Below are 25,148 nucleotides of genomic sequence, written 5' to 3'. Positions count from 1 at the left end.
CATAGGTCCTCATTACCACACCTGGCAGGCACCAGCCCCACACATGCCTACCCCCCACCCTCACCTTGGGTCTTCCTGTGAAGGAGGGGTCCCTGGCCCAGGTTCCCTATAGAGTGAGCTCCCACTGGGCTTCCCACAGCTCTCTAAGGCCAGCAGACTTAGATCAACACCACCCTAGGTGACCCTAACTTTAACTCTCAGGGGGTAGGGTTGGGGTTTGGGTTTTTTCTCTAAAAGCCCAAAGCCAGGGGTAGGGGTGCTTAGGTGGCTCCGTCGGTTAGCCATCTGACTTTGGCTCAGGTCATGATCTCGTGGTTTCATATTCTATGTCTCTCTCTCTCTGCCCCTCTCCTGCTCATGCTGTCTCTGTCGCTCAAAAATAAACATTTAAATTTTTTTTTTTAGAAAACAAAAAATAAAAGCCCAAAGCAAGGTTACAAACTGATCTGCTCTATTCCCAGCAACCAGCTTCGAGGTCAAGGGTCACAAGGAACAGAGCAGCAATTGAGACACAAACAATTCCCATCACGGGCCCCTCTCCCACTGCCCCCCAAAGGCACCCACAGGCTTGCTCTAGGCAATTAAGGGAGTCCATTCAAGAGACTCCTGGTGGAATAAAGCTGTCCTTGGGCTCTAGCGTCCCCTTCTGACACACAGGACAGGAGGGGCTGGCAGGACTATTTTCAACCATACACACTTAATGTTCACCTCGACAGGCAGTACATAGCAAGCACTGGGGGCCACAAGGGAATAAATACCAATTCATTTACAGGATCTGTGATGTAAGTACACCTGCAGTGACCTTTTCCATGGCTTGGACCATGAGAAAGGAGCCCACTCCCTCCTCAAGCTCAACCTAAACAACCAAGTTCCTACTGTTTCCCCCTTACCTGAGAACCCAGGAATCACAGCCCAGCCACAATGCCTAGAAATCTGTGCCAATCGCTTTTGTTTATTTTAGAATGTTACACTATTATATACTTGGATAGTCTGAATGGGTAAAATGACGACTTTCTATATTTCTGCCTGTCCATGGCATAGTCTTGTTTGGAGAAAGAACTCAGGTTCCAGCCCCACTTTCCACAAATGATAAAGGTAAGTCTCAGAGAAGTCATTCTTCTGGTCATTGCACAAACTTTTCTTGAACAGCCACCTGTGCCAGGTGATGAAGGGCCCTTATAAATTCACCCATTCCCTGAAAGATGGAGGTGGGTGGGGAGGTTTCCGGCAAGAGGAGCAGAGGAGAAGGGGGGGGGATACTCAGAGAACAGCAGGCTGCCACCTGTGTGATTACTGCTCTCACTGCTCAGCAGCCTGCTGAAGCCACCCCACAAGGAGAATGGTTCTACTGTTTCCCACACCTGGGGTCTGATACTCCTCCCCCACACCCCCAGGCATCCAGGTCCACCAGGTCAAACAGGGAAAGCAATATGGGTCTCCAAACACACTCAATCCATGCCAACTATGACCATGCCACAGGAGATAACACAGGCCCATGGGACCAGAGCCAGTCCCCAGGGCCCTGGCTCACTATAGGCCCTCTCCACTACAGTACAAGACAAACCTCTCCCACCATCTCCTTTCTATCCTCTGCACACATCCCTCCCAACCTTCTCAAATGCTTCCTCCCAGGAGGACTTCTCAGACAATTTTCAATCTACAAAATGGGAAAAAATACTTCTCCCTGCTCATGGGAGAGCTGCAGGTGTAAATGCATTAATGTGTAAAATCTTAGGATAGTGTCTGGCCAAAAAGCAAGCACTCAACACACGTTACCTCTTGAGATTGTTCTGATTACAGTTAACATCACGTACACGCAGCCACGCCCATTCTATTGGCACTCACCTGAGAAGGGGTCCTTGGAACTGGAAAGTAACACCCATTCCATTCTACCTGGGACAGGCCTGTGTTCTGTCTGGCTAAAGCCCAGCTGTATGTGTGGCTCATCATCCTTGGCCCATATCAGAATGTAAACAATCTTCATCCCTCTGTTTCTCCTGCTACCCCTACGCCCACCAGACTTCTCCACTGTATTCATTTCCTGTTGCTGTTGTCACAAACTACCAGAAACTGAGTGACTAAGAGCCAACACAAGTGTATTATCTTATAGTCCTGGAGATCAGAAGTGTAAAATTACCCTCTCTGAGCTGGGGGTCAAGGCATCAGCTGGCCTCATTCCTTCTGGAGGCTCTAGAGGAGAATCCATTTCTTTGCCTCTTCCAGCTTCTAGAGGCCAACAGCATTCCTCACCTTGTGGTCCTTTCCCACATCACTCTCAATATCTTGCTTCCATCACATCTCCTCATACTGACTCAGACTTCCTTCTCCCTCTGATAAGGATCCCTGCGATTACATCAGGCCCACCCAAATGATCTAGGATAAGGTCTTCATCTCAAGGCCCTTAACTAAATCACACCTGTAAAGCCCCTTTCAGCACATAAGGCACACATTCACAGGTTCCAGGGATTAAGACATGGACATCTTTGGGGACCATCTTTCAGCCAACCACACTGGCCTAACACATTTGACATATCCAGCTTTTCTCATTCTGAGAAGTTGGGTTGGTCCAAATTGACTAGTCCACCATTTTGGAACGCAGTATGACATTACATATTTGCATTTTTAAAACAAATTTTAATGTTTATTTTATTTTTGAGAGAGAGAGACAGAGTGTGAGCAGGGAGGGGCAGAGATAGAGGGAGACACAGGATCCAAAGCAGGCTCCAGGCTCTGAGCTGTCAGCACAGAGCCCGATGCAGGGCTTGAACCCACAAACTATGAGATCATGACCTGAGCTGAAGTCGGCGCTTAACAGACTGAGCCACCCAGGCACCCCCATATTTGCATTTTTTTAATTTCTTTTTTGAGAGACAGAGAGAGACAGAGCATGAGCAGGGCAGAGAGGGAGGGAGACACAGAATCCGAAGCAGGCTCCAGGCTTTGAGCTGTCAGCACACAGCCCGATGCGTGGCTCGAACTCATGAAGCATGAGACCATGACCTGAGCTGAAGTTGGACGCTGAACCAGCTGAGCCACCCAGGCACCCCCCCATATCTGCATTTTTAAACACAACTCTGGCCAATGTGTGAAGGACAGACTGTTGTGGGGGGAGGGGGGATCCAAAGTAGAAGTGGAGAAGTCAGTTAGGGGGCTACAGAAATATTCTGGGTAAGAGATACATATGGTAGGTAGAAGTAGATATGTTAGAGGAAGAATCAACAGGACTTTGTGACCAACAAGATACTGGGTCAACTGGTTTGAGAAATGGGTAAGAACAGAAGAGAAGAAATGTGTATGCAGGGGAAGATGAGAAATTTCAGGTTGGGACATCCTGAAATTGAGGTATCTGTAACATGTCCAAGTGCAGATGGGAAGCTGGCAGTAGGGTGTTTGAGGAGGAGGGAGGTAACCGTCTCAAGTGTGAAGAACTCTGTGAGTCACACAAGTGCCCACTAGTGCAGGGAGAGAGTAGTCTGAGTCACATAATGACCCACTGTGAAACGTAGCTCATTCTGCCCCTTCCATCTCTGTAGAGTCAGTCCAGCCCTTCGTGTGTCCCCTGCAGAGATGCAGCTCATAGGGCAACGTGACAGGATCACTGGAGCATGACATTGCCTTTCACTGCCTCCGACCTACCTCATCTCAGTTTTGGGTGGTCCTGAAGATCTTGACACTGGGCTATGGTCTCCACAGGCCCCAGCTATGGATAGTCTACCCTAGATACTCATCTAGGGGAGTATCTTTCCTCACCATTGAGGAGACCTGACTCTTCTCTTCTGGCTCCCTTTAACATGTCTCACATCCACACAGAAACTTCCAGAAGTCTTTATTCCACACACAAACTGTGGGAAATCTCAAGCCTAATCGTTTACACCAGAGATCAGAAAACTATAACCCTTGGGCCAAATCTGGCCTGCTGTGTTTCTGTCAGTAAATTTTTGTCAGAACATGGCTATACCCACTCACTAGGGCTGTTTTCATGATATAATGACAGAGTTGAGTAGCTCCAACATGAACCATCTGGTCCACAAAGGCTAAAATACTACCCTGTAGAGAACAGGTTTTCCAACCCCCGCTCTAGACATTTCCTTCCCCTTCTCCATAAGTGCTACCTTAATGCTCCTGCACCAGGCTGGAGGGCATGAAGGGTAAGGTGACCACCAGTTTAAGTGGTCAGGTTCTTACTCACCCATCTGGCTTCTACCATGTGTAATGGGGTGCCATCATGCTATGCCCAGGGATCCAAGAAGCTTCTCCTCAGGAACTCCAACTCCTGAAAACTCTTCCTTCCAGCCCCAGTGGGCTTTCTGCTTCCCCTTCTTCCCTGATTCCTGTTGGATGAGAACTTCCCTCCCATCATATCCTCTGTCCTACCAACATGGAACATGAGGGTAAAAGAATTTTCAGGCCTTTAAGTTTTGTTCTCTGTGTATAAAGGAAGTCTCCTAGAATTCAGAGATTCCTTTTTACTTGAAACAAAGCATGGTTTTCATGACTACAGTCTCTCTAGAGACTCAAGAAAGTGTTGTGACTCAAAGCTGAGTAATGAGTGCTTTGTTCTAGGGAGCACCTACGCTTCCCCCAAAGCAACTCCTTGAGTTAATGGGTGGAAGAGCTGCAGGGTAACATGATTTACAGGAAGTTAAAAAAATGGGTCAATTTAAATTATCAAAAACATTATTCTTGCAATAACTAGAGTGAGGTCCAGAAAGTTGGCACCAAGTAGTAGAAAGAGGGGTATGGAACACAGCTTGGGAAACTGGGGCAGGACACAAGGGAGAGCCATCAGGACATTGGCTCTGTTATCCAGTCTCAGACTATGTGAGCTGATCTGCTGGCATTCTCCCGCCAATGCACATATTTTGGGTGGAAGAAGAGAAAGAGAAAACCATTTAAAGGAATGCAAAACAAGTTAACAAGAGGAATCAGATGGAAGAGTCTCAGATACGTGCATCCGGGAGAGAAGGCTTTAGAGAGATAAGCTAATCTGTATCAATGAGCTCCCAGACCACAGGTCACAGGAGCAAAATGAAGAAATGAGACCTAAAGCGGGTGCCCAAAGGCTGACTGCAGAACTACAGATGGACCACAGGACCCAGGCCCCCAGGCACTCACCCCAACATGTACAACACTGGTATGTGTTTGCAGGAAAAAATCAAAAGAATGCTGTCTGCACCAAAGAAATGAGCTTTCTGCCTCGTCTGCTTCCACAGAGAGAAGTCATCCCTCACAGCAGACACTCTTCAGAGCAGCCCAAGATAAGGGGAAGAGGCAGCCAGCTGGGTCACAGCCCAAGTGCCCACAGGTGCCCATGTCCAGACAGAGTGAAGTTGGGCCTTCATTTGATGGGAGGAGAGGAATGTAGAGGAAAACATGCCAAGCACATCTTTTAATCGACTTTCATATTCCTTACATTATAAAAGGACAACCAAGAACCTCCAGACCAATAAGAAAAATCAGACACACAAAACAGGCAGATTTAGGAAAATAAAAAGACTGACCCTAGAGCAAACAGAACTCAAGAATAAGAAGAAAACGTATTTAACTTATTTCTAATTAGTACTCTCAGGTAGGAAATGAAAAAGAAACGCAATCAGAAAGGAAGACAAATGCTGAGAAAAATCAGCTGAAAATATGAAAGAGATCATTGCAACTTTAATTATGATTGCTGGGTAAGTATAGAGTTAATCTCACCCGGTCTGTTGCAACCTATGCTAGTCTCCAGGGAGACTTGGAACCACCAGGGCAGACAGTTAGCCAAACCAGAATGAAATGCACCAACCAGCAATTAACATCAACCTCTGCTAGGGTCCCAGACAGACCAGGGCAACCAGCACCAACTCACCAGATCGTTTATAGAAAATGTTTAGATTGATGGTGTGCACTTGGTTGCTCTAGATTTATTTTATTTTATTTTATTTTTTGAACCTGGCTGTGTAGCCTGGCTTTGGCTACATGACCAGGAAGGGTAGAAAAGATGCACTTTCAGATAAGACTGTCGCTCTCAAATATCATGACAGTTCACAATTTAGTCCAAGCATATCCTGTGTGACAGAGAAAGGATCCCGGGAGTTGGCCCCGGGTGGCCTGGACCTCTCTGATATTTGCTTGTGTTTCTTTCTGTTGCTGCACTGTATTCTCTCCCTTCATTAAAGCCTTACCCAAGTACACCCTGCAGTCTCCAGAATCCTTTCAATTGTCCATCCCTGTGTCACGGCTGTAATTATTTTTTTAAATTTCAATAGGTGATCCAGAAGACGAAGCTGAAGAAATCTTTCAGACGACAAAGCAAAAGACAAAGGCATGTAAAATGGGGAAGAAAAAGCTAAGGAGCCTAGGAGATCAACCCAGGTCAAACATCCAGTGAACAGGAGTTCCATAAAAGAAGAACAGGAAAAAAAAAAATGAGATGCAGAGATAATCAAAGAACAAGATTTCCAACATTAAAGAAGGGGCACATTGAATGGCTAAGTCTCTTCACTAAACACTACAGAATATCAGAACACCAAGAACAAAGAGTAGACCTTAGAAGCTCCCACAAAGGAGAAACTGGCTGGGTTGCCAACAAAAGAAAATGAGCCAGATAGGAATCGGACCTTTCTTCAGTGACATATGAGACAGGAAGACAACAGGGTGCCTGCTACCAAAGAAATAACAACAGAAAGGTGGAAAATATTTAACTTTTTGAGGAATGGGGAAGGCAGAGGCTGAGGGATGATGGCTTTTGCATTTCAGTCTGTATCATTCCACACTATTTCAATTTAAATTTCCACAAAATTAAATAGCTAATGTTTTTTTGTCACCATCATCATAATCACCATCACCATCATAAACTATACAGAGACAAATATGTGCTTTCTAGAGAACATGCATTCCCAGGGCTGTTTCTCCAATGCAGAAACATTTTCTCTCTCTTTCTCCTAAACTCTGATTCTATTCCCCTCACCTGAGACGTGCCATCTGGACTACAGGTAACAGCCACTGGCATAACTCTTGAAGTCAGTGGGCAGTGCCTTGCTCAAGGGGTTCCTGGCTCTCTGTCTTCTTTTGTGTGTATGTGTGTGGTTTTTTTTGTTGTTGTTGTTGTTATTTATTATATAGCAAAAAATAAAGTATCAGGGAATATATATACCATGATACATATATATATTACACATCCTCTTTTTTTTTAATGTTTATTTATTTTTGAGTGAGAGAGAGAGAGAGAGAGCGAGCGAGCAGGCGAGGGGCAGAGAGAGAGAAACAGGATCCACTGTGGGATCCAGGCTCTGAGCTGTCAGCACAGAGCCCAATGCAAGGCTTGAACTCACAGAGGGCAAGATCAGGACCTGAGCCAAAGTCAGACACTTAACTGACTGAGCCACCCAGGTGTCCCCACACCCTCTTTTTTTAAAAAGAAAGTCAATCTTGGGAGAAGTTATTTACCACCAGTTACAAGAGACTTAAGGCTCGATTTTTTTCTTAAGTTTATTTATTTATTTTGAGAGAGACAGAGACAGTGCGAATGGGGGAGGGGCAGAGAGAGAGAGAGGAAAAAGAGACAGAATCCCAAGCAGGCTCTGTGCTGGCAGCACAGAGCTCAATGCAGGGCTTGAACTCACAAAACCACCAAGATCATGACCCGAGCTGAAACCAAGAGTTAGACACCCAAGCAACTAAGCCACCCAGGTGCCCTTTAAGGCTCTATTAATCCACTAGCACTTCTTAGGTGTTATTTCCTTTTAAGAGAAAAGAGTGGGTACTGAGCCTCACCCCCTTCTAGCGACACCAAAAGGCAACCAAGGACATGGAGAGTGGATATGGAGAACACCAATGCTCAATCAATAAACTGGCAGGTGAAAAGAAGATGCCATGTTTTCTTGGCCTTTTTCTTTTTTTAATTAAAAAAAATTGTGAATGTTTATTTTATTTTATTCTTGAGAGAGAGAGAGACAGACAGAGTGTGAGCAGGGTAGGGGCAGACAGAGAGAGGGAGACACAGAGTCTGAGGCAGGCTCCAGGCTCTGGGCTGTCAGCACAGAGCCCGAGGCAGGGCTAGAACTCACTAACCTCGAGATCATGACCTGAGCCAAAGTCTGACACTTAACCGACTGAGCCACCCAGGAGCCCCTGCCTTTTTCAGAGACTGTGTCAAAAATTAGTTTCTAAAAAGGTAGTGTCCCTTTGTGAATAGCTGAAAAGAACTTTCTGTTTTTTTTTTTTTTAATCAGATGATTCTGATTAGTATATGCTCATTGTGGCTAAGTTGCTTATTAACATGTTAAGTAGGTGTCATTATCATAGTCCTTTCAAATTTTGCTGAGTGTTCCAAATATCTATTTCAAAATCACCATCCATGTTCACTATCAAAGCCATTATCTATAATTTCTCATCATGGATGACAAGCCAACACTTCACTTATAATTAGATAACCTTAGCATTTTTCAACTAAAAATTTACTTTCTCATCAATTTCAAATTTTCTACATTTTCTCCATAAAAGAATGTGCTTGAATCTTAAGAACTTATTTTACAACAATTCAACCTCATGCCTATGTGGTAGATAAGTACGTAATAGGTTCTGGTAGCTGCTGATACAAAAGAAGTCGTTTTTTTACATTTGCCAGGCCCTGAATACTTGACTTGACACTTCCCTCTCTCCCAAAAATGCCAGTATCCCCAAATCCTGTAGGCTCCTTAAATCACCGTCCACTTCACTATGCTATACCCATTAAGTAAAATATGATGTTTTTGTCAACAGTAGAGGAGATAAAAGCAGGTCATGATAATAAATTGAAACTACAATTCCAAAACATGTTATTCATGTTAGGTCAGGTAAGTTTAAGTGCCTAAATGTAGAAACAGAATTCAGGTACCCTGAACCTAGGCATGGCAGGGATGGTGGACCTAGAAATCAGACCTTTACTAGAAATCACTCCTGGCTGGGGCGCCTGGGTGGCTCAGTCGGTTAAGTGTCCTACTTCGGCTCAAGTGGTGATCTCATGGTTCGTGAGTTCGAGCCCCGCATCCCACTCCATGCTGACAGCTCAGAGCCTGGAGCCTGTTTCAGATTCTGTCTCCCTCTGTCTCTGCCCCTTCCCCACCCACACTGTGTGTGTGTGTGTGTGTGTGTGTGTGTGTGTGTGTCTCAAAGATAAATAAACATTCAAAAAAAAAAAAAAAAAGAAAGAAATCACACCTGGTCTCTCAAAGAAAGGCCCCAGGGCTACCCCAGGTGGGCACATGGGTAGGAACCCCTATAGAGCCTCCAGAAAAGCTAACAGGAGCCATTACACAGACTACCCCAGTGAGAAAGACACATGGGGTTTCTCCAAGGACTGTGAAGGTCTTCCCTTCAACGGGTAGTGTTCTCAGCAGCAGGTGCCTGTGGAGAACAAAGACGGGTAGGGTGCTGGGGGCTGAGAGGAAGCCCTATCCTAGCTTTTGCTGTGTCTATCAACATCTCTCCTGTTGCTGTCACCCTGACACCAGCTCTGGAAGGGCAAAGTGCCTCAGACATGGTTTGAATTCATCAGCAAATATGGCAACAATATCAAGTAGTCTAGGAAACCATCAAGGGCTTTATTACATTTTCTTTACTCTTCAATAAAACCATAGGATATGGTACTTTTTGACCTTTTCAAGATTCAAATTCCAAATTCCCCAGTAAAAGCCTGACATACGAAGCAAAAAATATTCTCCCTCACATGTTCAAAGTATGTATACTGTATAATGTTCAAAATCCATTTCCTTTTGAACTAGCCTTTAAAACTGAATCAGGGACAGAGAAAGGTTCCAGAGACTTCTTCTTGAGGGGCTGCCGGTCAGGGGGTAGGAGTTGGTGGAACTGGGAGGTGGGAAAGGGTGAAGAAACGGTTTGGCTTGAATGAAAAGGATAGTGATCATATCACTCACTTAATTTGGTGTGCTATTAGAAAACTCAGATTGTGGGGCGCCTGGGTGGCGCAGTCGGTTAAGCGTCCGACTTCAGCCAGGTCACGATCTCGCGGTCCGTGAGTTCGAGCCCCGCGTCAGGCTCTGGGCTGATGGCTCGGAGCCTGGAGCCTGTTTCCAATTCTGTGTCTCCCTCTCTCTCTGCCCCTCCCCCATTCATGCTCTGTCTCTCTCTGTCCCAAAAATAAATAAAAACATTGAAAAAAAATTAAAAAAAAAAAAAAAGAAAATTCAGATTGAGGGGCGCCTGGGTGGCTCAGTCAGTTGGGCGTCCGACTTCGGCTCAGGTCATGATCTCGCGGTCCATGAGTTCGAGCCCCGCGTCGGGCTCTGTACTGACAGCTCAGAGCCTGGAGCCTGTTTCAGATTCTGTGTCTCCCTCTCTCTCTGACCCTCCCCTGTTCATGCTCTGTCTCTCTCATCTCAAAAATAAATAAACGTTAAAAAAAATTTTTTTAACAAGAAAAAAGAAAATTCAGGTTGAAATAGATTGTCCAGGGGGTGCCTGGGTGGCTCAGTCAGTTAAGCATGTGACTTTGGCTCAAGTCATGATCTCATGGTTCCCGAGTTTGAGCCCCGCATCAGGCTCTGCGCTGTGCACTGTTCTCTCCCTCTCTCTCTCTCTCTGCCCCTTCCCCACTTGCATGCTCTCTCTCTCTCAAAATAAATCAATAAACTTAACTTTAAAGAAAGGAAATGAAATAGATTGTCCAAGATGAAAATAAGAACCACCCAAAGAATGGAGAGGCAGAGGTGAGGAGTGTTGGAAAATGGAATAAAAATCAACTTGAGAACAGATATTTACACAGCCACACAGAGCATTATTCACAGTGGCCAAAACACGGAAACAACCCAAGTGTCCACTGAAGGGTGAATGGATAAGTAGAATGTGGTACGTACACACAAGAGAATATTGTTCAGCCTTAAAAAGAAAGGAAATTCTGATACATGCTACCCCATGGATAAACTTTGTGGATGTTGAGTAGAATAAGCCAATAGCAAAAAGACAAATATCATATTATCCCACTTACATGAGGCACATGGAATAGCCAAATTCATAGAGACAGAAAGCAGAATGGTGGTTGCCAGAGGCTGGGGGAGAAGAGAATGAGGAGTTAGTGATTCATGAATGTAGAGCTTCAGCTGGGCAGAAGCTCTGGACATGATGGTGACAACTGTAGACAATGGGAATGTTCTTAACGCCACAGAAAAATACACTTTAAAATGCCTAATATGTTAAATTTTGTTATGTACATTTTACAATTTTAAAAAATAAATATGTTTTTAAAAAAACCAACTTACCCAGGCAAGCCAAAGGAAGAGAAAAAAAAAAAAAAACAGAAAATGACAATGTGTAATAATAAATTAAGTCAAAAAGAATAAAACTAAATCCACTTATCTTAATAAATGGGAATGCCTTGAATTCCCTCTATCAGATCATAAGGATTTACAGGTTAGATTCAAAATCAAAGTCCAGCTATGTTCTATTCACAAGAGGCACACAGAAAACAAGTTTTAAAAAGAGATCAGCTTCCAATCCAGGCAAGATGGCAGCCTCTATTGAGACAGAGACCTTCCCACCTCTGAGAGCTAGAAGGACTGAACAGGAAGCAACAAAACATTTCATGCTGAGTGCAACTGGGTGGGGAGTCACAGATGTGATGGCCAGGGGCTTAGCTAATGCCTGAGCTGGAAGGAAAGTCAGGACCTCTGGTCCACAAGAGGTAGGGAAAACCAGAACTAAAATCAAAGCATAAAGCTCAAAGAATAAATACTCAATACATTTCTGGCAACCACATGAGGAAGGAACTCTCAAGCAAATAAATTAACAGAAATTGGTCCCAGGATGGTGATATCTGGAGCCTAACAGAAGTTCTGTAAAGCCTCTCTGAAGGAACGAATGCTCATTTTAGATCACGTGAGGTTTCCACAGCAAAAGGCCACTGAAGATGTGCTCAACCCCTCTGCCCCCTACAAAACCCTATTACAAAATATACAAGAAACCACATCCCCTGCCCATGAGCAGATAACACACAGGAGTAGTCCACAGGACTTCTGGTAAGGGAAATACCAAAGGACAAGGCATATAAAACCATTTTTGCTTAAATTTATTAAAGACATAAAAGAGAGGATCAGGACCTTAAGAACAAAGTACTAAGACAGAAGAAAAGGCAGACTTAGAAAAGAGAAAAATAGAAGGTTTGGAAATAAAAAACATAGTCATTGAGTTCAGAAACTCAAAGGACAGGTTCAAAAGCTGATAATCAACAGCTAAAAGGAGCTCATGAAATGGAAGAAACATGAGGAAGGTATTCAGAATGCAGCACAGAAAGACAGAGTCAGACAATCTGAACAAGAGGAAAACAGACTAGCAAGGTAGAAGGAAGTCCAGGATACATATGGAAAGACATGATCAATCCTCAAAAGGCTGAACTTGAGAACAGGATTCATGCTGTAAATCCACATTCACTGAAAGTGCAGACCATCAAGTCAAGAAGATAACTTAAAAAGCAACCCAAGAAAAGGAAGATTTCTTACAAGCCGACTATAAGAACAGAATTTCTACAAAACCAGAGGCTAGAAGACATCCTCAAAATACTGAGGAAAAATAACTGTCAACCTAGAATTTTACAGCCAGATAAACAATCTTTCAAAAGATAGAGTGAAATAGAGAATTTTTTCAGACAAATTAACACTCACAAACTGTCACTGAAAGAATTGCTAAAGATGACTTCGACTAAAGAATAAATTAAAGCCCCAAGAAAGTAACAGAATATAAGAAGCAATGGTAAGCCAAAGAAACTGATAAAAAATATGTGTTGACTACAAAAAGGTGTTGACTACAAAAATTACAGGGACAATAAAAGTCTCTAATGTTGTAGTAATTTTTTTAAGGCAGGAGTGGTGATATTAATATCAGATAAAGTGGAATCCAATACCAAAAGCTCACAACAAAGATGTATACTATGTTATGACAGAAGGTATCATCAATAAATAAGGCATAATCCTGAGAAACTTAACAGAAGTCCATGGGGGAGGGGAAGAAAAAAAAAAGGTTAGAGAGGGAGAGAGGCAAAGCATAAGAGACTCTTAAAAACCGAGAACAAACTGAGGGTTGATGGGGGGTGGGAGGGAGAGGAGGGTGGGTGATGGGTATTGAGGAGGGCACCTTTTGGGATGAGCACTGGGTGTTGTATGGAAACCAATTTGAGAATAATTTAACATTAAATAAATAAATAAATAAATAAATAAATAAGGCATAGTCATAAACACATACACACAAAACAACATCAAGGTAAAAATAAATAAATAAAGCAATGCGGGCATCTGGGTGGCTCAGTCAGTTGAGCATCTGACTTCAGCTCAGGTCATGATCTTGTGGTTTGTGAGTTCAAGCCCCACACTGGGCTTGCTGCTGTCAGTGAAGATCCTCTTTCTCTCCCCACCCCCCTCCACTCCCCTACTCATGTGCATGTGGGCATGCACACATGCTCTCTCTCAAAAATAAATAAACATTTTAAATAAATAAATAAATAACATAAAGCAAAGTCATAGAAATACAAGAATTCAAAACATAAAACAGGGGATGACTTTGACATACCTGTCAAACAATGTGACAAATCACACAGACAAAAAAAAAAAAGTAAAATATTTAACTTTGAAAAAGTAACAATGTACTGATGATTTTAAAAACTACTAAATAACAAAAAGAAACTTGGCAAGCTGCATTGACTATCATTAAGTAAAACAAGAAATCAGTAACACAACAATGACACCCAACCTCCACCTCTCAAAAAAGACTATCTGCTAATTAAGAAAAGTTCTTTTACAGAACCCCAGAATCAAAATAAAAATCAAGACTAAAATTATAAACTTCTAAAAATGAATATAAGTGGAAGAACACTTTACTGAAATCTGTGAGCCACCTCAGGGGCTCAGTCAGTTAAGCATCCGACTCTTGATTTTGGCTCAGGTCATGATCTCACAGTTCGTGAGATCAAACCCCATGCAGGGTTCTGCACTGACAGTGGAGAGCCTGCTTGGGATTCTCACACACACACACTCTCTCTCTGTCTCTCTCTCTGCCCCTCCCCGACTTGTGCTGTCTCTCTCAAAATAAATAAATAAACATTAAAAAAATGAAAAAAATCTGTGTGCTACAAATATACCTATACACAGAATAAAATGGTAAATAATTGCTTTTATTATTTAAACAAGAATGAATGTCAAATATGCAACTTAAAAATATATAAAACTAAGAAAATAAAACAAAATAGAGGAGGAATGTAATAAGGATAAAAAGTGGAACTTAATGAACTAGAAATGATTATAATAGACAGCAAGTGACAATTTTCAAGTAGAAAAAAAATAAATAAAACCAAAAGCCAAAATTTGCTGAGATGACAACTTGAATAGACCAATATGTAAGACAATTAATGGTTATTAATCTAGCACTTAAAATAGGCAATAGGCTTTACAGATGAGCTAACTTTACAAAGAACAGCTCTTTCCCATGCTAATCCACAGACAAATATGGAAAACTCAACAATTTATTTTACAAAGCCAGCACAACTTAACAAAACTTAATAAAGATAGTGTGTGCCAGTGAACATACATGGACACACAAACTCCAGCCCACCTTTGTATGTAATCATAGAAGCAAACATCTTAATACATTAGCACATGAATTCCAATACTATGTTAAGAGAATAAGTGATAAGGATTATTTCAGAAGTCCAAGGATAATTCAATGTTAGGAAATCTATCAACGTACTTCAGTTTATCGATTACTGAAGGAGAAAAACCAAGGGATTATATAAATACACAACTGAAAATACCTGAAAAATTAACTACCTACGTATGAATTTTAAATTCCTAGTGTGAATGCTAAACTAGAGAGCAGGCAGGAGAAATATTTATAAGGAACACTTTGGGGACATTGGCAAAACTTGAATATGGACTGTTGTGTCACTGTTCGTTTCCTGACTTTTATTAGTGCCCCATGTGTACATTATGCCCTTACAAGGAAAGACTGAAGTATTTAGGGGAAAGGAGGCATGAGGTCTGCAATGTACCTGCAAGTGGTTTAGAAAAAATATGTAGATAGATGCATTACTGATGGATCCGTTGGTCAATCAGACGTTTGGGCATCTGCAAATGATAAAGCTAATAAGGCAAAAAAAATGCTAATAATTGGTGAATTATTAACATACCCTAGATTAAGGAGTCTTAGGGCTTTTCTTAGAACTTCTCCACAAGTTTGAAATTGTAGCAAAATTTAAGTATTCAAACTTACCTAGTTACTAAGAAATAAAATCAAACATCGGCTTAAAGCAATGAAATGAAAGCCATTCCTGCTAAAATGAAAAACAAGACATCGGTGTTTCCTTTCAAACTATCCTTTGAAATTATTGAGGTTTCGATCAATGCAATAACTAAAAGAAATAAGCAGTAGAAAACAAATATTGAAATATGAGAAATACTGGACATGAAAAAATAAAATTATTTATAGGTGACATGAATGTAGGTATAGAAAGCCCAAAGTTACTTAAAAATAGAATAAGTAATGGGACACCTGGGTGGCTCAGTTGGTTAAGAGTCTGACTTCAGCTCAGGTCATGATCTCACAGTTCATGAGTTTGAGCCCTGCGGGTTCTGTGTTGACAGCTAAGAGCCTGGAGCCTGCTAGGATTCTGTGTCTCCCTCTCTCTCTGCCCATTCCTGCTCACACTCTGTCTCTCTCAAAAATAAACATTAAAAAAAATTTTTAATAGAATAGGTAAAGGGCGCCTGGCTACCTCAGCTGCTTGAGCATCTAACTCTTAATTTCAGCTCAGGTCCTATTCTACGGTTGTGGGATCAAGCCCCACATTGGGCTCCTTGCTGAGTGAGCACGGAGACTGTTTGGGATTCTCTCTCTCTCTCCCTCTTCCTCTGCCCCTCTCCTTGCTCATGCTCTGTCTCTTTAAAAACAAGGGCATCTGGGGGGTTCAGTTGGTTAAGCATCCAGCTCTTGATTTCAGCTCAAGTCATGATCTCATAGTTCATGGGTTCACACCCCTGCTTGGGATTCTCTCTCTCTGCCTCTCCCTCTCTGCCCCTCCCCTACTTGTGCTCATGCACACGTATGTGCACACTCTCTCTCCAAATAAATAAACTTAAAAACAATGAGTTTAAGAAAATAAGTAAATAAAATAAACAAAATAAGAAAATTTCTAAATAAAAGAAATAAACCATTTCTCTCTAAAGGAGCAATAAGTACTGTCAAATGTTCATCAGGAGAATAAAAATATGAAAATGGCATTATCTTGTATCATGAACAAGCAAGAATAGATGAACTGAACCTTGTCTGTCCACTTGCCCTCTCTTTATTTGAAATTGCCTGATGTATCTTTTCCAGTTTTTTGCTTTATTTTTAGCCTTTCCAGCTTTTTTTTTTTTTTTAGGTCTATCTCTGGATCTTGCTTTGTTAGTCACCTGAAAAGGTTTTTTAACTAGGTTAATTAAGCCCATTTACATATATTAATACAGTCTATATATTTGGCATCAGCTTTGGCAGATTTTTTTTAACCTTACATTTAAAACACCTACACGCATACACAAAGTCTTTAGGCATGTGGGCTTGCAGTTTCTGCTTGCTTTCTCTATCTCTCTCTGCATTTCTTTAGGTATGCAAGAAGGATGTGGGTTCTAGTTACTGCTTTTATATTAGTACTTTGTATAACCCCCTCGGTAACCTCTTCTTTTAGATATTATAACCTCACTGCTACAAGCAATAATGCAAGTAGCCAGGAGATGCTTCTTCCTCCCTCACTCTTCTCAAACCATCAGCTTGAGTCTCTAGTATTAATTTGGTGCTAATCTTTATAGTCAAATAAATTTAACTTTCTCCTACTTGTTTCGTTGGCCTCAAGAGACATTTTCTACTCCTAGTTAATTTAGCTAATGTGACAAGGAGTGTATGCTACTTTCTCTTTACTTTCCCCTCATCTCCTACCATTTATTTTTTTAACTGCACAATTCTATATAATCAAATCACGTAACACTTAAGCATTGATTTGCTCCCCTATTGTCATGTTTTAGGGGTTTTTCTTAATTTAAATTTATTTATTAATTTTTGAGAGAGACAAAGACAGTGTGAGCAGGGGAGGGGCAGAGAGAGGGGGAGAGAGAGAGAATCCCAAGCAGGCTCTTCACTGTCAGCACAGAGCCAGAAGCAGGGCTAGAACTCATAAAACTGTGAGATCGTGGCCTGAGCAGAAACCGAGAGTCAGACACTTAACCGACTAAGCCACCCAGGTGCCCTGTCATGTTTTAGTTCTCCAGTTAAATATAGTCAACGTTCATCCCTATGATTTATGAAAATCGTTGACAATCATCATATCGTTTTCTGAAGCTCATTATTTAGTAAACTCCTCCTGGGTTCAATATTACCAGTTATTGCAAATGGAAAACTGTGTGTCTGTGGACTTTTAAAAAGGACACTTATCTGAATATAGGATGTTTGGTTCAAGTAGTAAGTATATTAAAAACACTGAGATTCTCATTCCAGGTGAGTCAGCAAGCACACATTACCCTGTGTCTCCCACTGATTACACCTGTAAGACCTAACAGAATGCATAGAATAAACAGCTTGAAAACTCTGAAAAATAAAGTACCAGGTGGACTAGGGAAGAACAATACAATTCAAAGTACCACCAAATTGGCAGTACTTTATCATTTTTCCCTCTTCAGTACCCCCTAGCCAAAGCTCAGCACAGCCTGAAACCCAAAATTGAACACTCATGCAACCAGAGAGCCTGGAAGCCCTCTAGTTCTGGCTCAAGGATTTGGAAATATGCCTCCCGATGCCATAAAAGAGTAAGGCAATAGCCATTGTCTTCTCTTTTGGATTTCTCTTTCTTCTTACTCTCACACCCCCGCCCCCACACAATACCATAGCAGCAGCATGAACAGGCAAGGCACAGAAGAATCTTCCTCTCTGAGTGTGGGAGCTTGGTCCCAAGAAGACAGGGAAAAGCCTTGTTGCTGATTCTCTATCTGTCCTCCTACTGTATGTCCCCTAGCCAAATGCAGGCACAGGAATTATGCAGCAAAGTGAGGTAAAGCCCTAGCTTCCTTGGAGGACTGGATAAGGAAAGCCCCAGGAACATAGAAGACACCCATATCACAGAGAGGAAGGAGCCAGAGAAAGAGATCCCTGAAGTTTGTTTATGAACTCATGGGCTCATCTGCAAGGTATGCATGTGTACATACTACCTTAAACGGAAAACACAAACTTTGGGAACAGATCTACAGGACAGATCACCATCTAATCACCAGACTGGCCACTGAGTGGCACATGTGCAGGACAGATCTGAATAGGACTGCAGAGATTTTGAAAAATGAACTGACGTTAGAACCACAACCCACAGTAAGCTGGTCACAACTTGTGGTCTAAACTCAGGAGGAAAGAGAGCCTGCTAAAAACAAAACCATCAATAGTCTCCTTAGGGTTCAAACAATATCCAGAGACTCACAACATAATGTTCAATATGTCTGGGACACAATCCAAAATTATTCAGCATGCACAGATTCAGGAAAAATGTCAACTTCCATGGGAAAACAATGATAGATTTTGGAATTCTCAAACAAAAAGACTTTAAAGCAACAATAATAAAAATGCTCCAATGAGTAAGGGTCACTATTTTGGAAATGAAAGAAAACTCACAAAAGTAAGGGGGAAAAAATAGGAGATATGAAGAAGAACCAAAGGGAAATTTTTTAAGTGAAAAGATAATAAGTAAAATAAAAACTCACTGGATGAGTTTAATGGAAGAATGCAAATGACAGGAGAAAATGTCTGTCACCTTCTTGGCAATGACAATTTATATCACCATGGATTTCTATCAGAAAACATGGAGGACAGCAGGAACGGGGATTTTTTTAAGGGATTAGGATATTTTTATTATTATTATTTTTGGAATTAGGATGTTTTTAAACCCTAAAAGGAAAGAATTGCCAACCCAGAATTCTATACCTAGTGAAAATGCCCTTCAGGAACAGAGATGAAATAAAGGCATCCTAAAGTAAAGAATAAGTGGACACAGATATTTTAAAGTTCATATGGAATAACAGCTAAGGCACTTTTGAAAAAGCAAAGAGTGTGGAGGCTCATGCTTTGCCAGAGTGAAACATGTGGTTACTATAATCAAAATAATGATGCTGCATTGACTTTGTAATAGACAATTTAAAAAGTAAAACTGAATAGAGCCCCAAAACAGAACCACATAGGATATTTGTCTGAAAGCAAATAAAGTTATGCCTTTTTCATACCATATGCAAAAGCAATTCTGGATGAGTTAAAATCTGAAAACATCAGAAGGAAGTTGAAAAGAAGTATCTGTGTGACCTCTGTAATGACGACCCCTTTAACTCAGAGAAAAGAACGCTGAAACTGTAAAAGAGAAAACAAATGAAACTGACTACATAAAAAGTCCTTAAATTTTCTATAGGGCAAAAGATGCCAAAAATTAAGCCAAATGAGAAGTGAAGATATTGCAAGAAAATACTTGCATATAATAAAGGAACCATGGAAATGCAGATCAAATGAAAACAGGAAATGTCTTTTTTCTCCCATAGGGTAAATACAAATCCTGTATTTGTAACATCCTGTGCTGGGGAGAGGGTGGCAAAGGGCACATTTATAAAATGCTCCTGTGGTTAGGAATGACTACAATCTTCTGTGGAAGTTAATCTGGCAACGTCCAACAAAATTCCAAATTTGAATACCCTGTGGCAAATCCACTTTGGGGAATTTGCATTCAAAAACAAGGATTGGGGGGCGCCTGGGTGGCGCAGTCGGTTAAGCGTCCGACTTCAGCCAGGTCACGATCTCGCAGTCCGGGAGTTCGAGCCCCGCGTCGGGCTCTGGGCTGATGGCTCAGAGCCTGGAGCCTGTTTCCGATTCTGTGTCTCCCTCTCTCTCTGCCCCTCCCCCGTTCATGCTCTGTCTCTCTCTGTCCCAAAAATAAATAAACGTTGAAAAAAAAATTTAATAAAAAAAAAAAAAAAAAAAAAAACAAGGATTGGCCCCTAAGGTTAGATAAGCAGCAATGTTTGTAGAGACGGAGAACTGCTACAACCAGAATATCTCCAACAGGAGGAGAATGGAATAAATTATGATAATTCATACTACGGACTCTAATACAGTCATTACAAATAATGGGGATAATGATAATAATGTGTTATGGCTGGGGATATTTAGTATATACTAGACTTAAAAAGTCACAGAGTAAGGTGTACAGTACAATCCTTTTGTAAATCTTTTTAAAAGAAAAGAAACATATTCCACACATATACATAAATTTTCACACTTTTGTGATTGTAAAGAAAAGCATGGAACATTACCCAACACTGGTAATACAGGTTACCTCTGGGTATAGAATTGGGATAGAAGGAGGCACTGCTCTCATTTTTTCTTTGTTTCAGTTACTGCAACAAGTATATACTGCCTTTGGGCTATGAAAAAATCCAACAGTGTTGCTTTTACAGAAAAAAAGAAATATACATACACACATACATACACAGTTACACAGTCGGCTCCCAATGACTATGTCTTTATCAACTATGTAACTGGTAATGTGGATAATTCACATTGTGAATTTGTCTCTGATGTCCTGGGCCTTACGAAATTTTCAAAGAAACATAATGAAGCTTCCCTGCTAAAGGGTAACTACTCAAGACCTAGCTCCGTGAGTCTTAGAAACTCTTCTTATAGATCACCAGCTCTCAAAATGGGCTGGACCTTCATCTATGAGGGAGTCAGTCCACCCCCCAACTCCCCGCTGGGTAGCAAGGACCCAGGGCAGGAATGCCATTTGAAGGTGGTCTGCAGGTGACTGATATACCAACTGCCCTGCTGCCTTTCTCCACCTTTGCCAAGGTACTCCCTAAACCTTACATATCCATCCCGAATGTGATGCCTCGCCAAATTTTTCTTGAATCTTCACCTTTCCATGCATGTTTTGTGTTTTTCCTAAGAAACAGGTATGACCTCCTTGAGGCCTTTACCTTTGACTCTTTATTACGCTTTATTACGGTGCTTTTTTATTCCATCCCCTCTGCCTCTGCCTGGGGCGGGGGGGTGGTGGTGGTGGTGAGGTGCGCAGTTTAAGTCTAAGGGTTGGAAGTATGGCCTCTAACTTCAAAGCAACTAAGTTCAAACCCAACAGTGGCCACTTCTTAGCTGGATAACCTTAAGCAGGTGTGATGGTTAATTTTATGTGTCCACATGACTGGGCTAGAGGATGCCCAGATAGCTGGTAAAAGGTTTCTGTGAGTGTGTGGGAGAGATTAGCATTTGCATCAGTCGACTGACTAATGGCCCTCACCAAGATGGGCAGGCATCATCCTATTCTTTGAGGGCCTGCAGAGAACAAAAAAGACAGAGGATGGGTGATTTCACATTCTCTGACTCAGCTGGGACATTTGTCTTCTCCTGCCCTTAGATACCAGCACTCCTGGTTCTCAGATGTTCAGACTTGCACCAGGAATTAAACCACTGACCTCTGGTTGTTGGCCCTTTGGACCCAGAGTGAATTATACCACCGGCTTTCCTGATGGCAAGATCACGGGCTTTCTAGGCTTCCATGTCAGCCAGTTCAAGTGAATGAAGGAGCAAGCTATTGGTTCTTTCTCTGCAGAACCTCGACTAATAAATACAGCAAGTGATTTAATCGCCCTTCATCTCAGTGTGCTCAGCAGAGGCTGCCAAGACTTCTTAGGGCTCAGGCCCAGCATTGAGACTGCCTCTGTTATCAGGATTCTACTGGCTAAGCAAGTCAGAAGCCGGGTCCAAATTCAAGTGGAGGGAACTGCACAAGAGCGTGAGCACCGAGGGCCACAGACGAAATGTGCTATCACACCATATAAGACACTAAGCTTTAACGTCTGGCATGCAGTATGGGCTCAAAAAATGTGAGCTCTTTTTCTGATGCATTACTTTTTCTTAAATAGAGGCAACTCATTTTTACAGTGAGTCTTCATTACGTGCAAAGCATAGAGAAGGCCTAGAAATCTAGAGATTTCTAGAGCCCTCATATTTCATTACAGAAGATGCAGAGGAACCAGAGTGTGGCCCTAACCCCACAATCTGATTTCAGTATAAAGTCAGATACCCCAGTCACTGTTCTTAAATGAAAAATACCCTTTCAGGGAAGTTTCCAGGTCTCAGGGGATAGGCATACATAAGGTAAGGGGCCAATGTTAACCACTCACAGCCATGCTGACATGCAAACCTGTCCTAGCATAACTAGAATCAACCACCACTTCTACAAAGGACAGAAGCAATATGTGAAAAATGGAATACACTGTATCAAAAGAATTTCAATGGTGCTTGCAGCAGATTAAGTTTGAAGAAAGAAAACAAGGCAATGAGAAAGTGGATGTGAGGGGGTAGGGTAGGAGACAGATGGAGGGTGGAGGTTACTTTAAAATCTCAAAAATGTAGGCAGAGTTTGTTGTGTTCATTGTCGTCCCCAGAACCCAGAGAAATGCCTGCACGTAGACACAATTGCAGAACCACTCTGAATTGTGGGAAGTTAAAACGAATAGGTTGTAGTCGTTGAAAGGAATAACACCGGAAATGCACAGTGAATTATTGTTTTACATACTTACTTGCCTCTTTAGACTAAACCGGAGTATGAATTTTTCACATGAATAGTTTTACCACCGTGTCCAGGTAATGTTTTCCCTTTTGGCTTTATTCTTAAAAGGCAGCTGTTTTTCATTGCCCTTTGGGAGTACCAAAATCATAGCTAAGGCTAAGTGGGAGAAAGGGAGGCTCAGGGAGGAGCCAGGAAGTGAAGCTAATTTACCAGTCTGCCACCTGTAGGCTGGTTGCAGCAGACATAAACATCAGTGCCCACAAAACAGACGACATGAAAATAATGCATATTAAATAATGCTAAAAACTGAGCAACAGATGTGTGAAAACTATATATAGTGGTCCGTTTGAATCATGGCTCCCCGGTTCCTGCCTCCAACCTCCTCTCTCTGATTTAAACACTCTGAGCTGTGGCCACACATACTTTTGTTCCTAATCAGCTCTCCAAGACTCAACCGTGGTCTGAAATAAGCTTTGAAAATTAATACCCCCATTAGGATGAAGGACCACACCTGTATCGATCAGGGTATCTCACAGTCAGTTTTACTCAGATCCCATTTTAAAAACCATGCGTGAACTTGGGAGAACAGAGGCCATTACAAAAGAGCAACAACACGAAAAAAGCAAAGCTGGGTAGAATTGTTAAATTTCAACATTCGAGAACAAACAGCAAACGTTCATTACAAAGGCTTAGTTTGGATTTCTGGAGATGGAATTAAAACATACTGAGTTTGCAGCTTAAGCCTATAAAATGTACTCCAGCACCATAAACCAAATGTAGTTACAGATGTCAAGAGTTCTCAGAACAAGTGCTTCTCTTCACAAATGCCCTGCGTGTATTTCTTCCATTTCCGTAAGTCCATTCTTTACTAATGTAAGGAAAACACAACTTTCATCAAAAGGCTATAAAATGCCCCCCCCCCCAATTAACTCTTGGGGACGGACAATCACTTCCTTAAAATAGAGCTCTCCTGGTGGCTTTCTCCTGTGGAGGATTCTTAGTCACTGGCTTCTCTAATTTAGGGGTCAACAGCCTGAAAATCGGGCACCGTGGAGGTCTGAAGCTCAGAAAACACGCCCCCGGACGCTGGCTTCGGGTCGCCTGCACAGTCCCGCCGCCCCCAGAGCACTGCGTTCTAGACGCACGCGGGAAACACTAAATCCCCAAGGCCAAGTCTCTGAATGGCCGCAGGGGAACCAGCCGTTCTCCGCGCCGGGACTGACCAGCACCGGACGGGACGCGCCCAGCGCGCCGCACCCCCCCCCCGCCCCGCCCCGCCCCAGGCCCCAGCTCCGGCCGCCGCGAAGGCGAGACGCGCGCAGAGTCGCAGCCCCGCACCCGGTTCGGACCCCGCCTCCCCGCTTCTGTCAGGGCCTCTTGGCTGCTGGGTCCGGCACCGAGTCCGGCCGGGGCGCGTCGCGAGTCGCGGGTCCCCAGAGCGCAGAGTCCCCGAGGGCCCAGTGGAGACCCCGCGGCCGGTCGCGCGCGCGCTGCCCACCCTCACCCGGAGGAGGGCGGGCGCCCGGCTTCGGTTCCCTCCAAGAAAAGTAACTCGGGGATCAGCGCTCCAGGAAAGGGAAAGCGATGCTCCGAGAGCGGTAAGGTCCCCGGAGTTATTCAGCCCGGAGTTTTCTGAACTGCACCCCGCGCTGCAGCAGCTCGGCCCCGGGTGTTCGCGCCCCGAACTTCGCGCCCTCGGTGCCGTCCCGGGCGGGCCACAGCCTCGGGGCCCAGAGCACACCTCCCCTGCCCGGCCGAAGACACTCACCGAGAAGCCAGCCCAGAAGGGACAGGAGTGGCGGACGCGGGCCGAGGTGGTGAGCGCCAGCGCGGCGAAGCTCACCGCTACGATGAGGCATCCGAGCGCCATCTGCGTGGCCCCGAGCGCCAGCACGATGCGGGAGCGGCCCGGGCACTCGCGCAGGCGGGACAAGCTGCGGGGCAGCGCGGCGGGGCGCGGCGCGCGGGGACCGCCGGCCCGAGGCATCGCGCCGGGCGCCCGCACGCCTCGCCCCGCTCCCGCCCGGCCTCGGCGCGCGCCGCCGCCGCCGCCGCCGCCTCTCCTCACAGAGGGTCCGAGGCAAGTTGCGCCGGGCGAGGGGACGGCCTTCCCGCGGGCCGCGGGGGCTGCGGCGGCCGCGCTCCGGGAGCGGGCCGGGCCGGGCGGGGAGCCGGGCGCCCGCTGCCCCTGCCCGTGCCCGCGCCCATGCCGCCGCCGCCGCTCCGCAGGGCCGCCCGCCCGCCGGCCGCGCCGCGCTGCGCCCTCTCCCGCCCGCCCCGCGCGTTCTCTCGCCCGAGCGCGGGCGCGAGCCGCCGCCGCTGCCGCGTGCCGGGGGCGAGCCTCCGCCGTCCCCGGGCGCGAGCCCCGCCGCCGCGCGCCTGGCCGGGACGGGGGGCCGGAGCGCGAGCCGGCAGCGGGTGGGCGCAGGTGCGGTCCCCGCGGCCGGGCCTCGGCGCTCTCACCTCCCGCGCGGGACGGGAGTGGGGACCGCAGGCGCGTCAAGGTCGAGAGCAGCAGCCTCCGCGACCGAACCCTAAGTCCGCGGGAGCCGGGCCCCGAGGGCCGGCC

General features: G+C 44.1%; 1 protein-coding gene across 2 annotated transcripts in view; it reads right to left on the bottom strand.

Annotated features, from left to right (window-relative positions):
* The window catches only part of FAM189A1 (family with sequence similarity 189 member A1), a 451,690-nt gene extending 427,109 nt beyond the window's left edge, over positions 1-24,581 (bottom strand). For both annotated transcript variants that reach the window (XM_023255006.2, XM_045058915.1), the window contains exon 1: positions 24,348-24,581. In XM_023255006.2, the coding sequence (XP_023110774.1) occupies positions 24,348-24,566 (219 nt within the window). In that variant the 5' untranslated portion in view covers positions 24,567-24,581. The remainder of the gene's footprint in view (positions 1-24,347) is intronic.
* Positions 24,582-25,148: the final 567 nt, after the last annotated feature.

The sequence above is a fragment of the Felis catus genome, chromosome B3, assembly GCF_018350175.1.
Source record: "Felis catus isolate Fca126 chromosome B3, F.catus_Fca126_mat1.0, whole genome shotgun sequence".
Lineage (NCBI taxonomy): Eukaryota > Metazoa > Chordata > Mammalia > Carnivora > Felidae > Felis > Felis catus.
Note: the sequence above shows the minus strand (reverse complement) of the source record. Positions and strands in the feature narration are given on the sequence as shown.